Source organism: Callospermophilus lateralis, chromosome 2 (genome assembly GCF_048772815.1).
Source record: "Callospermophilus lateralis isolate mCalLat2 chromosome 2, mCalLat2.hap1, whole genome shotgun sequence".
Lineage (NCBI taxonomy): Eukaryota > Metazoa > Chordata > Mammalia > Rodentia > Sciuridae > Callospermophilus > Callospermophilus lateralis.
Genome location: NC_135306.1, coordinates 173322210 through 173338404, shown reverse-complemented (window position 1 = coordinate 173338404; position 16195 = coordinate 173322210). Strand labels below are relative to the sequence as shown.

The 16195-nt window shown below is 30.6% G+C and overlaps 1 protein-coding gene across 2 annotated transcripts in view; it reads right to left on the bottom strand.

Annotated features, from left to right (window-relative positions):
* Nucleotides 1-16195, bottom strand: part of Luzp2 (leucine zipper protein 2) — a 477784-nt gene that overhangs the window by 69951 nt on the left and 391638 nt on the right. For both annotated transcript variants that reach the window (XM_076844277.2, XM_077108699.1), the window contains one exon: nucleotides 3391-3465. In XM_076844277.2, the coding sequence (XP_076700392.2) occupies nucleotides 3391-3465 (75 nt within the window). The remainder of the gene's footprint in view (nucleotides 1-3390; nucleotides 3466-16195) is intronic.

The following is a 16195-nucleotide window of genomic DNA, read 5'->3' as shown; positions in this document are numbered from 1 at the left end:
TTTGTCCTGAGAATCTCGGTAAATTTTATCTGTATTAATGTATAATTTCCTGGGTAAAATTTCCTGAGACTCGGATGCTATACAAACATTTTTTGGTATAAAAGGTTGAGGGATTTTTATTCCTTATGGCCATTTTTATATTCCAGTTGTGAAAGATGACCATAGTTCATAAGATATTGCCAAATAAATAATTGATTGTTTGGAACCTCAAGGTTAATTTTTAGATTTTGACATTATTGCTGCTTATATTAGAATAGTAAACTCAGACTTTTTTTTTTTTTTACTATATATGTCAGGAGGACCAAGTTGGAGTTTGAAAATGTTTTTATAATATTTTTGAGGTATTTAATTAAAGCCAAGATATACTATTCTTAGGAGATAGACACCTGAATAATATAAAAAGTCTCATATAAAGATGATGGAGAGAGGTGAAGAGCAATTTCATTAAACTGGTTTTTATCCATTTTGAAATAAGCAACATTTCTATTTGACTTTATGACTGCTGTTTATGTGCCTCATACATACCTTACATGAGGTTTGTTGAACTCAACATCTAATATGAAACACTTTTATAGTTCACTATAAAAGGAGTGACTCAATTCTAATGGTTAAGGGGGAAATTGTTTTAACAGAGAAACAGGCTCTGTGAGCTCATTCATTAATAATAATAATGACTGTTTTGCATTTGACAGGTATTGTTCAAAGCACTTTTCTTTTCTAATGCATAAAAATCTCCCATCACCTTTATAAAGTACTTTGTATTATTGATCCCAGAGAAATTTTAAGAGTTTGAGGGATTTGAACATGGTAATTCAGCAAAAAAAAAAAAAAAAATGTTTTAGTTTGAAGATAGGGAGAAAGATTCTGGGAATCATTATTTAAGCAATACAACATGCAAACTCCCATCTTAAATCCAGACTGTGGCGTGGTATGGGCTGGGTACATAAATGCATATGTAAGAGAATGAAATTGGGAAGGAGGAAAAAACATACCTAAAGATGAAGAAGCAACTCTACCTTAACCCTGGGTTTAATGACACAGGCCCAATTATAATGTACCAGTGAAGGGTTTTGTGACTATATCATTGTAAGTGACCCAAGTATACTTACATTTTCTGTGATTCTATTGTCTTATGACTCAGTATATAATTATTTACTAATTGTTCATTCTCAGGAAATTATGAGAAATGTGGGAGTCAAAATCAGATATCAAATATTTTCTATTTCCCATAATACCTAGCACAAGAAAAAACATTTTAATGCTATTAATTTATGACTAACTGAAAAGCTTCTGTGAAATCAAATCAGAAAAAAAATGTAATATCAGTTTGATCCAATAACTAGATATAATAAAAACTAACAGAATGTCAAGATCATAAGAATTCAATGTTTTTTAGGACATAAAACCTATTATAAAGACGGTGGTAGAAATGTCAGAGAAAGGTTTCTCTAAAAAATTTTTGTTTTAAGTTGGTCTACTTGAACTTTAAGTTTATATGTCACCTCTGAATTTCTGATTTCACTAATTCTATAGTTTCAAATGCCTTTTTACAAAGTAATGTTATGTAGCATGAGTTGAATATGGTCAGAGATTAGTCTATATGAGTGTACACTTCTTTTCTATGAACTAACACAAAGCTTTACAAAACCAGAGTTTTCATAAATTATATTTATCTTCTCCACAGAATAGCATACTCCCCTAAAATTATTAGTTATTTAGATAAATTAATTTAAAATACAGCAGTAATAAAAAAGTTAGGTTGTTAAGATAACAAATTACTCATTCAAATGTTAATTGATCCCAGAGTTCTAAGCCTGATAAAGGAATATCATTAGCACTCACAAATGCTCTTAGTAGCCCCTCTAAAGGACACTGCCTAGATATCCTGTTTGACAACATGGCTATCTTAGCTGTGATAGCCAACTTAGTTTGGTCATACCATACTGAGGAAATGAATAAAGTCCCTGAGAAGTGGAATCTTAGCCTGGTCCTTCAAAACCACTGCATAGTAACAGGTGGCTGATGAAAGACATCAACAAAGCTCAAGGTAAAACCAGATTTAAATATTCCATCTTCTTTCTATTTTCTAGCCAGTTTGTTATTAGGAGGCACATTCCTTTCTTTGAAAAATTATAGTAATACACTGTGTATAAATAAATATATTGTATATACTTTTATAAGTGCATTAATTTTTCTTGCTTAATTTTCTCAATAAAATGACTACTAATCTGTAATCACAAAATAGAACGCTCTTGAAAACAGAACATATTTTCTTAAAATTAAAAAAATTATTTTGCTGACTCTACAGAACAAAGTAACAAATATCAAGGGAATAGAATTCCTAATTAAATGTTTAAAAAATATTGCATTAATTATATAATTTATATGCACTACATACAATATTTTACATAATTTTGACACAAAAATTGTAACATATACATAAATGTAATATACACATATGTTGCATACCTCAAATGTACATCCCCCTCCATATATAACACATGTATGTAATATATAAAATGTACATGTATGCATCTGTATGTATTAAATATTATTTTTCTTTATCCATTCATTTATTCAAAGTCAAAACATTTGAGATTGAAAAGTGCTTCTTGCAAGCATCCCTAGTAAATTTTACTGAGACTTTTTCCAAAGGCGATTACTTCTATGAATTTGATATATATATATTGTCCTTTAAACTGATTTTATGATACACAATAGTTAACATATAGTTCATGTATTTGAATGATTGTTAAATACTGTACATATAATGTTGAAAATTTTCACTCAACATTATATGTTGTACGTGAATCAATGTTGATACAAATATATTGTTGGTTTATTCATTAAGTTTATATTTTGCCTTCAAAATAACATTATAGAAAATATATGAACTTTGTACATTAATTCTACTAAAAATAAGTAATTAAATTACTCCCACTTTTTAATATGAACATTGATGAATTTAATGTGCTTGTGCATATTCCCCAGTACATAAATTCTAAGACCTTTTTAAAAACTAGTTATAACAATTGAATGTCAATGACTATTTCTATTTACTTCACAACTCATTTATCCAGAGTTATGTTAATGCATAACATCTTAGTTGGTGCTATATGTTTATTCATGGTGTTACATAACAAATGTAGCAATAAGTTAAAAATCGAAGCCATGAACTCATAGAGCCTGAAACTTCAGTAAATATATTGTAGCAGCAAAAACAAGGAAAAAATTGGAGTCCATAGAGACTATCACATATTCATGAATTCTATAACTGTCTTATATGCAGAGCATCTGGAAGAGCATTAATAAATCAAAGAAAGCAATGAGCATACTATAGCATTTTTTTTTCAAAAAGCAAAGTGTGATGGCTCACAGACATAAACTTACCCTGTCAAGAGCTGCTTTCTCTAGTTCATTTTTGGCTACAGCTAATTTTTGTTCCAGATCAGTAAGCTGTTGGGCCTGTAATATAAAAGAAAAGCAAGTCTTTTCAGTGAATTCTAAAATCTCTCAGCCTATTTTAAGTATCTGTCATTCATTTCCAATGAATAAAATATAGAAAAAAATTACTTTATAAATTTCATTTACAAATTCAGGTTTAAAACATAATTTTGAAAAGTCATTTGATCTGTATGCAAAAAGTGAAATATTCTGAATGAATATGCACTAAATGTTTCACTGGACTAAAGCATGTTTCCAAAATTTCAACTTAAGTCTTTGAAATATTGTGATTTGATCCATCAATTATGTTTCCACTTCTTAGGCCTGAACTGTATCCCCCTGAAAATTTCCTATGTTGATTGAAGCTCTCACCCCAAATATGACTACATACTTTTGTTGGCTATAGAGGTATTATGGAGGATAATTAAGGTTAAATGAGTTCATAAGGTTTATCCCCAATTCTTTGAGGACACATATTCTTCTAAGGAAAGCATGAGATTTTTCTCTACTACACCAAATTTAATAACCATGTGAGGACAGAAAAATATAGTACTACCAATAACCCAAGGAGAATCCTCTCCAGAAACCAAATATATGGCTATCTTTATCTGGGGCTTCTAATGTTAAGAGCAGTAATGAAATAAATTTATGCTGTTTAATTCACCCATCTGTCATTTTGTTATGGCAACCCAAGCAGATCAGTGCACTAGCATTCACTGTGTTTTATATTTTTGAATCTTAAACATATATAAATGCATCCCATCATATGTCTGCAATTCTCAAATAACATAACTGTGTTCTTTAAAGAAAACAGCAATGGCTTCAGATTTGAAAAATACATATTCAAATCCTGCCTCCATCTCTTCCTAGTCATGTGATCTTGGCCAAAGCACTTGACTTTTCAAAATTAAAAATGACAATACATTTCTACACCATACAACAACATCCAAATGAGAACTATTAAAAATTGGAAGTTTCATTGTCAGCATACCTATAGCATTTGTACCACCTTGATTTGTTCCATTATTATTTTGCTCATCCATTTATCTTTAACTATTCCCCATATTTCTACTCTTCCCGATACTGTGCTTCACCTTGAGTATTGCAGAGGTTAATTTAAAAATTTTTCTTTCTCCTAACTGACCTTTAAGCTTGTTTTCTAAATCTAGTTTATTATGGTATAAGTTAAGAGAGAATAATTGAATACATTTATTTTAATTTGTATTATGAATGCTCTCATCTGATTACTTACTAGAATTAAATCAAGCATTTCATACACCAACCAATATTAGTTTGTTGAGTGTGTGTGTGTGTGTTTTATCATGTTTTATCATATATATATATATATATATATATATATATATATATATATATATATACACCAGGGATTGAACTTTTGGGATGTTTTATCATGGAGCTACATCTCCAGTTCTTTTCAAAATTTTAAAAATTTTGAGACAGGTTCTCACTAAGTTCCTTAGGACCTCACAAAGTTGATGAGGATGGCCTCACACTTGGCGATCCTCCTGCCTCAGTTTCCTGAGTTACTGGGATTACAGGTGTGTGCTACAGTGCTGAGCTTGAACTTGGAACATTTACCAGAAACTCTGCACTGATGGTAATTAAAGAAATCCCTATTCTCAGAGAGAACAAATTTGGTCATATACAAACACACATATGCTTACAAATTCAAATAGTTACAGTGGCTGAAGAAAAAAAAATATGGCATTTGCTGGTAAATTGATGAAGCAGGAGACAATCACGCAAAATGAAATAAGCCAGACTCAGAAAATCAAGTGTTGAATATTTTCTCTCATATGCAGAAGCTACACAACGGGGGAGGATCCTGTGAAGTCTAAAGGGATATTAATGCAATTGTGGAATTGTGGAAGAAGATAAAGGGGAATGGAGGAGTGATGTGAAAAGGGAGGAACTACCAAATGAAATTGACCAAATTATGTGATGCATATATATGAATATGCCACAGTGAATTTTTCTTGTTGTGTATATCTATAAATCACTAATTAAACAAAACTATAAATAAATATAAGAAAAATCATTAAAGTAGAGGAAGGAGAATGGGGGGAGGAGGTGGAAAGGGAAATAGGAAATGCTTTTGACTGAATATAAGCACATTTATTTCTTGCATATACAATTGTGTAAAAGTGAAGCTCACCATTACATATAATGCACTAATTAAAACATTTGTAAAAAGAAAACTAAGAAAAGAAAATAGAAAAATTGTCAGTTTATAATAATAACTTATATCCCTACACTTCATTTCATTTCTGTCTTCTTCCACATCCCTGGCCACATGACTTACATATCTTCCCATCAAGAGATAAAGCATATTTACTTTTCCTTTGATTTTGATTGTGTCCTTGGAAGTTACTTGAAACTGGGCTTTCTCTCTGATTTTTCTGACATTACATGGGAAGGATATAACTGAGTTAAACTGCTGGAACAGAACTGCCCCTGTTAAGTTCCTCTGGAAAAACCCAGGTTAGAATAGGCCTGCTGGCGAATAAGTAGATATGAGCCATGCAGGGACCCAGGAAAATCATTGACTTCCACCAACCCACAATGATTGTTGTTAGCCTCTGGGTTTGGGTTGTTTGTTTCAAAGTAAAAACTATTGATATAGATAGAGAAGAAGGATGAAAGTAGCAAATCATGCTTGGAATTTTAAGACCTTTCCATACAAATAATATTAATGCTTTTGAGCAAAAATAATCAGAGAGAGTATACATAGCACACTGAGCAAGAAGCAAGTGATAAAAAAGATGAGATAGTGAATGGGACAAATAATGCAATGCCTTATCTGTGACAATAAAGATATTATTTAAATCAATAAGAGCATAGAGGAGTATGAGAACTTCAAAACTTGTATTTGAATTTTATACTGCCTTTTCTACATGGAATTGTCATCTGCCACAAATATTTAGTGTTACTTATGCAAAGTTCTCCATTTTTTTTTTCTACAGGTATAAGAAAATGTTAGTTTTCAAAGTTGTGCATCAGTCTTCCATATTGTTCTCCTCCACTTTATAGATAAAACAGAGCATAGATTGTGACCATTGAAATTTGATAACAGGTTCCTCCTGTTTACCAATTTTTAATCCATTGGGAATTAAATGGATTAATTCCTCAGTTTTGTCTTCTATAAAGATGAAAACAATTGTAGTAAATACTGTATAGGATTAATGATAAGGATTAAGTGAATTAGTATTTATAAAACACTTTAAAAAGTATGACTTATCAAATATAACAATACTTGATAAAGGATGTGTGCCTTTTAACTACCATATATACTTCTAGGTGTGGTCTGATATATGTATGTATATACATACATATATCTCAGAAAAGGAACAATATATCCCAATATAGCCATCTCCAGAGCTTACATCAGGTCAATAAAAATGAACTAAAAAATTTTAAAAATTGCTTTTAAAACTATTATTGCCATTAATTCACAGGATTTTAATTATTTACCTTTTCTAGAATCTCTTTGGTCCCCAGCAAAGAGATCTTGAAAGAGAGTAGGTAACAGAAAGTATAAAGAAAAATATTAGAATTGTACATGCCATCATATTGTTTTTGTATTTGTTTCATTTTTATTTGCTTTTTTGTAGTACTTGGAATTTAACCAGGAGTGCTTTACCATTGAAATACAACCCAAATCCTTTTTATTTTGTATTTTGAGACAGTGTCTCCCAAATTGCCAAGGTGACCTTAAATTTGTGATCCTCTTGCCTCAGATTTCCATGTTACTGGTATTACAAGCATATACCATTGGACTCAAATACCATCATATTATGATATGTCAGTAATAGCTCAGATATTGGATTAGCTCAGCATACTAGCTGTATTATATGCCACAAGAACATCTCTGTGAATGGTAAAATATTAGAAGACCTCTGAAAGCTAGGGAACTTAACAAGATAGTACACTTTATTTGTTTTGACTTAATAAAGTTAAACTGAGAAAATGCAATCTTTTGTAAAATAAATATGATTTTAGAGACTCTAATAATGATTCAAGGGTAGCTCTAATTCACATTCAATTATTTAACAGAATTTATGAGGTGATTAATTGTTCTTAGTCCAGGCGACATTATTTGCATACATAAGATTGGAAATATTCGTACAGGAAGAAAATGCACATAAAATTAAAGTAATCATATAAGATTCTAATTTCTAAACTGGAAGTGAATATAGGCTGAAACTGAGGGAAGAAGGGAAACTTCTCAGTGTGGTCTAACCAGTCAAAATGTCTTCTAATAAAAGTAATAACAGATAGCTATCACACACATTTTCTCACCTGTTTATTTCTTATTTGAGCTTTATAATGTGTCATGATACCAGGGTTCATACCTTAATTCTTAATACTTAAAAATTCTTAATCTACTAAGAAATATAGAAGTACAGAATTCAAAGTACTTATAGACATGGAACTCCAGGGCTTTCTTGACTCCATGCTCCATTACTCTAAGCTCAGAACTTCTGAAGTTATTGCTTTTTTGTTTTTGTTTTTTGTTTCTTTTGTTTTTGTCTGTTTGTTTTGTTTCTAAGGATTAATTTTAAATTGAATTACATTTTCTCCTGAGAAAAATGAAGGTGTACCTTTGTTAGATGAAGTAAAAATGATGCTAGATGGTTAAAATTTAACTGAAATTTCAATGAATCATTTAACAAAAATTTCACAAGTGACTAATTCTATGAGGTTGTAATTCATTGAACATAGATTAGTCTGTAAGTCCAAATTGCTGAAAAGCTCAGAGACACAATTTATTTTATTTTTCCCTACATTCTTCAATAATTCTTCTCTTAATTTTTCTCATGAAATTTCATGAGGTCATAGAATGTTAAATTCATATACATACATACATACATATACACACAATATATGTATATATATATATATATATATATATATATATATATATATATATATATATATATATAATGAAATATATACATACCCAAGTATACATGTATACATTTATATGGTACATTTGTATTATATGTTGATATGTGTATCACACATATATGTGTATATAGACAAACATATGTGTGCCTATCTGTGTGGATATTATCTGTATCTCCCTTACCTTTTTCCAGAAAGGACTTAATATCATTCTCACTTTAAACATCGTAAAATGTTAAATGACAATGAAGGATACCAGTGAAGCCAGAATTAGACAGGCAGTCAGTATAGATAGGTAAATCGAGTCAGGTTGGATCAAGGAGGCCAATTCTGAATGAGTAGACAAATTGAAGACTGTCCCCTGAGAGATTAAATCTTAATTCCTTCAGAGCCCTTTCTCCACCCTTATCAAGAACCTGCCCCTGCTCCAATCTGTTGCTAAGGTAACCTGTCCCAGGAATTGCCCCTCCCTACAGCAAGCTTTAAGGTTGTTAATGCGTCCTTGGCTGCTACATCCTGCGCTTCACTCTTCAGCCCACCTGTTTGCCACCTTTTAGCCATCCCAAGGAGCATTCTTGGGTATAATCACTGAAGGATAAAGATAAGGGGAAAAAGGCAGGAGAACAAAGGAAGCCTAGGACATATAAAAGGGCAGAACACCTCATTTCTTGGGATATGAGAATATCTGAAGAAGTCTATCTTACCCCTTTTGAAATAAACCTTACTTTATATGCTTGCCTCAGTGTGCTTCTCTAATGTTCAAACTTCAATATTTGAGGGAACAGAACTCATCACTATTAATCGGCTGTATCACCAGGTCTATGGGAAATGTGCTCAAATGTCTCAAGACTGGGGTTTGAAGATAAGGTTGGAGTAGTAACAGCAGAAAAAGGCATTGATAATTGAGCTGTTAGCTTCTATCTGTTTTTCTTGGCTGAGCTGTAAATTTTGTTCCAAAAATTCTGTCAGTCATGTAAAAATGAATGTTATTGGCTCAAAATTTTTAATTTTCAAAGATAGTAAGCATCTCAGAGACACAAAAGATACTGAGATTTTCCAAGTAATGGCTATTTAAATTGACAAACAAAACATTATAAGTCAATTCAGGAAATCATTTTTTTATTGGCCACATCAATAAAATCCAAGTCCATGATTCACCTTAAGCCCAAGTTAAAAATTAAAACTTAGAATACTATGAGTGAGTGAATGTGTGTTTGTGTGTGTGTGTGTGTGTGTGTGTATTTTCCCACCAAATCACAGAAAGCTCCATAAAGATTTTATAAAATTGAATTGCCCTGCAGTGCATGCATAGTATCTCCATTCTCTTGTGCATTCAAGGTTGATCAAAATACAAAAGAATGATAAATAGCTTAAAATCTAAGTTATGAGATTACAGCTTTTTTCCCATATAATTGAATCTTCACAGTTAGCTAGTTATATTTTTATCCCATCAAATGAGAAAAACCAAGATAGATTAATGAAATATCTTGTTCAATGTTACACAGAAGGGAAATAGATTTGTAACTTGAAATCAAGCAATATGTATCTCTATATAGCTGGCACTCCTAACCACTGAAGTTTATAATGCCTTTCTGCTTAACCACACACTGATAATAGAACAAAACTGTAGTATAAAGATAAACATTGGCCATTGGGTTTTTTAATGTAGTACCTGCTCATTTCAACATGAATATCTTGAGAGCAATACTGGGAGACTCGACTCTGAATGACTAATATAGGTGTAAGAACTAAATTTAGATCCCACATCACACACAAATAGTAATGTGTGATATTGAAAGAAAATTTTAATGTGACAAACTTATAAAGTTCAATAAATTTTGTCTTGGAGAAATAAGTGAAAACATACAATTTTCAAGGTTAATTTTTAAATTATATTGTCTTTATATATATATATATATATATATATATATATATATGATTATATGATTATTATAACCACTTAAAGAAAATATATCATGGAGAATTTTTTATGTATTTGATATTAAATTCCTTTCTCCTCTACAGAGCACCTAGACTTTGAGACAAATTTATGTACATCCTTTGTCAGTCATGTCTTAGGTGAGATATCAGTGCTCAATTCTAAAGATGGGGGATGTAATTTCTTAGAGCATTTACTTAATTTCAACTACCTAGTCAAATCATTGTGATTGGACTTGGCACTTAATTAACTTCAGGCCAACTCCAAGAATATATGTACCCTTGGTGATAGGAATGCAAAATATCTTGCCTAAGTGAAAACGAAATATATTCCTTGCTTTTTCCAGTAGAGTATGAGAACATTTAAGTCTAAACTCAAATATACACAATTGCTAGAATAACAAAAAGCAACATGAGACTACAACAGTCAAGAAACAAAGATAGCAACAGATAACAAAGAAAACAGAACAAAGAAAATAAAAGGTAAATATATAACAGGCTTCAGTGACTTCATAATCAGACCATACCTATAATCAAGGGTCTTATGTTTTTAGTGAATATATGTAAGCCAAATTTCCTTATGTTAATTAATTTCTAATTAGGTAATTATATTTTCTTTTATTTAAAAATAAAATATTCAAATCATCTCCTCCTATACATAACAGAGTAACCAGTGATAGACTATTCTTCTTTCCACCAACCACTGTGAATCATGTGTGCCAGGCTAGGAACCCTAAAATATGAGGAATGCAATAACTACACTAATTTTCTGCCTGAGGTCAATTTGTTAACCAAAGTACAGAGAGGAGTGACCCAAGCAGGGATTACTGTGCTGTAGAGATAGAGATTAGTATCTGGGCAGATTAAATGGCTATAACACATGGGGCAGGGCAGCAGAGAAGAGTAAAGAGAAAGATGAGACTCCCCTAAGTCAGGATAGGGGATATTCCTTTATATCCTTCACTAAGAGTTGGTCTACATATGCAAAGTTTAATATCTCACTGAAGATAAATCATAGAGAAGCTATATATAACATGGCTGAGAACAGAACAAAAACAGTCAAGTTCATGTACTGTAGAAAGGTCTTGGAGTTCCAGAGACATGAGCCAAATATTGCTGCTAATCCTTCAGGGGTTAAAAGGACAGCTGTTACGTAAATAGTAAAGCACAAAAGAGTATTGATAAACTGTAGATCAAAGACCAAATCTGCCCCACTGAATCTTACTGTAAACATAATTGTAAATAAATTCACATTTTTCAGTAATGTATTTTCTAAAATCTTGAATGTACTGTATTTCCCATTATTATTCTACTATCTGTATTCCCATGCACATGTTAAAATGTTTAATATGATGCTGAAAATCTTTGAGTCTTGTTCAGGTTTCTCTAAGCATATGTTTATTTTTAACCTCTTTTACTTGTTTAGGTGCTGTCTGGAAGCTTTGTGTTACAGTGGTGGAACTGGGCAGTTTTCAAAGAGCCATGTGGCCTGCAAGGATGGAAATATTTAGTCTGTGATCCTTTACAGAGAAAGATTTTTGAACCCTGCCTTAGATTATGGCCTCTTGTAGGTTAACTTTACAACCAGAGATATGCTCTATATGTGTATGTGAATTCTAATGCATTTCGCTGTCATATATAAATTTTAAAAAATAATTTTAAAAAAGAAAGGCAAAATCAAAACCTAGATATAATTTGGAAAGGGAGAAGAAGCAGGTGTTTGGAGGTGTAGCTCAGTCAAGCTACAGGACTTTGGGTATTTATTAACTTGAATGTTTTATTGATCAAGAACTTAAAAGGTATTGTGTTCTTAATGAGAAGGATTTAGGTAATCTTTGCACATAAGCTGAAAAAACTAAATAGAAATTATAGGAAATAAAATTTTGTTGGATGGGCTTAAAGAAATAAGAATGACAAAATAAAAGACCACTAAATATGAATTGACACAAATAGAAATGCCCAATTTTTAAGACGAGTGAGAGGAAAAAGTTGAGAGAAACATAATCAAGACCTAAATATCTTTAGAATAATATCAAATAATTTACCATATGTGCATTGCAGAGGCAGGAGAAGAGTGTGAAAAAAAAATGTGTTCAAAATTGCTAAGGATAGCATAAAAAGACCAAGTTCTTTCTTAAATGAAAGAACTGAAAAATCACAACAATGAAAATTACAAAACATTACTGAGAGAAATGACAGAAGTTATAAATAAGTGTAAATATACATATACAATGTCTATCAATTGAAATAGGCCTTGTTTTTGAATAAATATCTAATAATTATGTCATTTGTTCTTTTTAAAATAATATACATATAAAATGTAAATCAGATTAAAATTCCCACAGTATCTGTTTCACAAATTTGCCATCAATCTGGAAAATCTATACTAAATAATTTTTTGAAGTGCTACCATGTAGAGTTTATGCCAGCAGATTTCAAGATGATCTCTATAGCTACGTTAATAAAGGCAGTGTGGTAGGGCATAACAACAGACATGCAACAATGAATTAAAAAACTCCACGAATTCACTAAGATCTCTATGGTAAATCAAAAAACATGCATAGAGATTTTAGTTTTTAAGAAATATATATCTATATATAAAAATTTGTAAAACATACTAACTTCAATAAATGGTAATAAAGAAAGAGGAGATTTTTAAAACATATGTAAGTGTGTATGTGTGTGTGAAACCAACATTGACTTGCTCTTCAACACTATTCACAAATGTAATATGAAATGATTATAGACCTAAATTTAAAGTTAAAAATGTAAAATTTCTAAAAGCAAATCCTTGTGAACTTGATATAAAAAATTCTAATATAGAAAGAAAAGTTCAAATAGAAAAAAAGGATAAATAAAACTTTATCAAATAAAAATTTTGCCCTTTATTAGTGATTAACAGAATAAAAAAGGACAAAAACTAAATGAAAAAAATTGCAAAATATTTACCAGGAAAAGTATTTGTATCCAAAAAATGAATAAATAAATAAATATATTTTCATAATAAATCTTAATAATCAGAAGACAATCACATACCAAAAAAGAGGTCAAAAAGTGAACAAACTACAAAAGAAATATCAGTAAACTTATGAGATGATAATATTTGACATCATTAATTATCACGTAGGCAATGAAATCCACAATAAAATACTACATCCCTGCTACAAGGCTTAACTATTTTATCCTAGATCATGCTTAAAGTTCTCTAAAACTTATTTGAAATAGGCCATATTTTTGAATAAATATCTAATACTTATGTCATTTGTTCTTTTTAAAATAATATAAACATGAAATGCAAATCAGAGTGTGTAGGGCATAACAATAGAAATTTATTTGAAAATTTAATGATCTGTGAATCAGAGATATCTCATGACCTTGGCAACTTGCTGTTTGATCTCAGTTTCCTAATGTGTAAAATGAAAAGTGGAGTGATATTTTAATGTCTCTTCTAGCTAAAGGCATTCTTTGATTGGTTTCCATAGTTTTAAAAAAATACAGTAATGTTCTAGAATCAACAAAATAACATCTGTCTTTATTCTCTAAGTTTTATAAAAATAACTCATTTTAATATTTGACATATGGGGCTAGGGATGTGGCTCAAGTGGTAGCGCGCTCACCCGGGTTCGATCCTCAGCACCATATACAAAGAAAGATGTTGTGTCCGCCGAGAACTAAAAAATAAATATTAAAAAATTCTCTCTCTCTCTCTCTTTCTCCCTCCCCCACTCTCTCTCTCTCCCACTCTCTCTTTAAAAAAAAAATATTTGACATATATTTAAAATTTTTCCTTCCTTCAACTCTATTCCTAAGTCTCTTTTCAACTATTATGAGTAATTTAAATTTATATGTAAAAATGTGGTACTATTTTATTAATAATTTTAATAATAGTAAAAATACTTTGTAAAATGTCTTAATTTATGCACCTTCTTCAATATTTACTTCAAACTTTTTAATCTTATGTTTTTATATTCTATCCTGAAATAATACTTTTAAAACCTTAGGAAATCCATTCAGCCTTTTTGTGAGTTAGTAAAACATGATATTATTATTTAATGGTTATCAGATTTTATTAATATTTTTTCTTTAAAAGCAGAGATATTTCAGTGAAGCTTTAAATGTTAATTGGAACAGTTGGCAGATACTCTTTGTGTCTCCTCAGAAATCTAAATGTGGGTCTAGGGAGAAAGCTGAACAAATAAAGCTTTCAGAAAAAACAATCCTTTAGAAATATATTTTTAAGTTGGTGATTTTCACAGAATATTTACTACACTATTAATTTTACTAAGATATAAATTCTTAAATATACAATGTTAAGTACATTATGTGTGAAGAATTTATATCAAATCAAAGTGGAAAATATGTTATAGATTCATAAGAATCTATAATTCAGTATTGAAGATAATAATGTTGCTATTGGCAAATTAAGCTATATGCCTAGAAATCATTTTTTACCATCTTTGTTTCTTAAATTAGTATTGGGAACCAGGATAACACTTTCCAGCTACTTTTCCTAACACTCTTTATAACTTTTTAAAAATTCTTAACAAAGCCAAATTAAAAGTTCAATTGAAAGCATCACCAACAGTTTAGACCACTTGGAAGACAGGACCTCAGACAATGAAGACAAAATATATAATCTTGAAAATAATGTAGACAGTAAAGTGAAAATGGTAAGAAACTATGAGCAAAACATTCAAGAAATATGAGATAGCATAAAATGACCAAATTTAAGAGGTTTTGGAATAGAGGAAGGCATATAGTTCCAAATCAAAGTAATGAGCAATCTATTCATGAAATAGAATAAGAAATTTTTCCAAACTTGAAGAATGCATTGGAAAACCAAATTCAAGAGGCTTACAAGATGCCAAAAATACAAAATCACAACAGATCCAAAAAAAGGGCACATTATAATGAAAATGCCTCACATACAGATCAAGAAGAGTATATTAAAAGCCACAACAGAAAGGAATCAGATTACATATAAAGGGAAAACAATTAGATTATGTGCAGATATTTCAACTCAGACACTGAAAGCTAGAAAATTCAAGAGAAACATAAATAAATCTCTGAAAGAACATGAATGCCAACCAAGAATCTAATATTCAGTAAAATTAAGCTTTAGATTTGATGATGAAATAAAAACCTTCCATGATAAAACGAAAGATAAAATAATTTACAACTCAGAAGCTTGCTACAGAATATTCTTGGCAAAATACTCCATGAAGAGGAATTGAAATACAACAATGAAAATCAGCAAATTTAGGTATTACTTTAAAGGAAAAACTAATCAAAAGAGAAACCAAGTCAAGTTAAATACCAAAAATAAACAAAAATGGCTGGGAATGCGAATCATGTCTCAAAAATAACTCAAAAAGTTGATGTGTTAAACTCACCAATCAAAAGACATAAACTGGCAGATTGGGTTAAATTTTAAAAATACCCAAATGTGTGCTGCCTCCAAAAGACTCATCTCAGAGAAAAAGATATCCACAGATAGAAGGTGAAAGATTGGGAAAAATCATAAGATTCACATGGACTGAGGAAGCAAGCAGGGGTCTCCATGCTCATAGCAAATAAAATAGACTTCAAGCTAAAGTTAATCAAAAGGGATAAAGAAGAAAACTACATACTGCTCAAGGGAATTATACACCAACAAGACATAACAGTTATAAATATATATGCCCAAAACAACGGAACATGTATGTTCATCAAACAAACTCTTCTCAAGTTCAAGAGTCAAATAGTCCACAGCACAATAATTCTGGCTGACTTTAACACACCTCTTTCACCACTGGATTCATCTTCCAAACAAAAGCTGAACAAAGAAACTATAGAAATCAATAACACAATCAATAACTTAGACTTAACTGAGGTATATAGAATATTT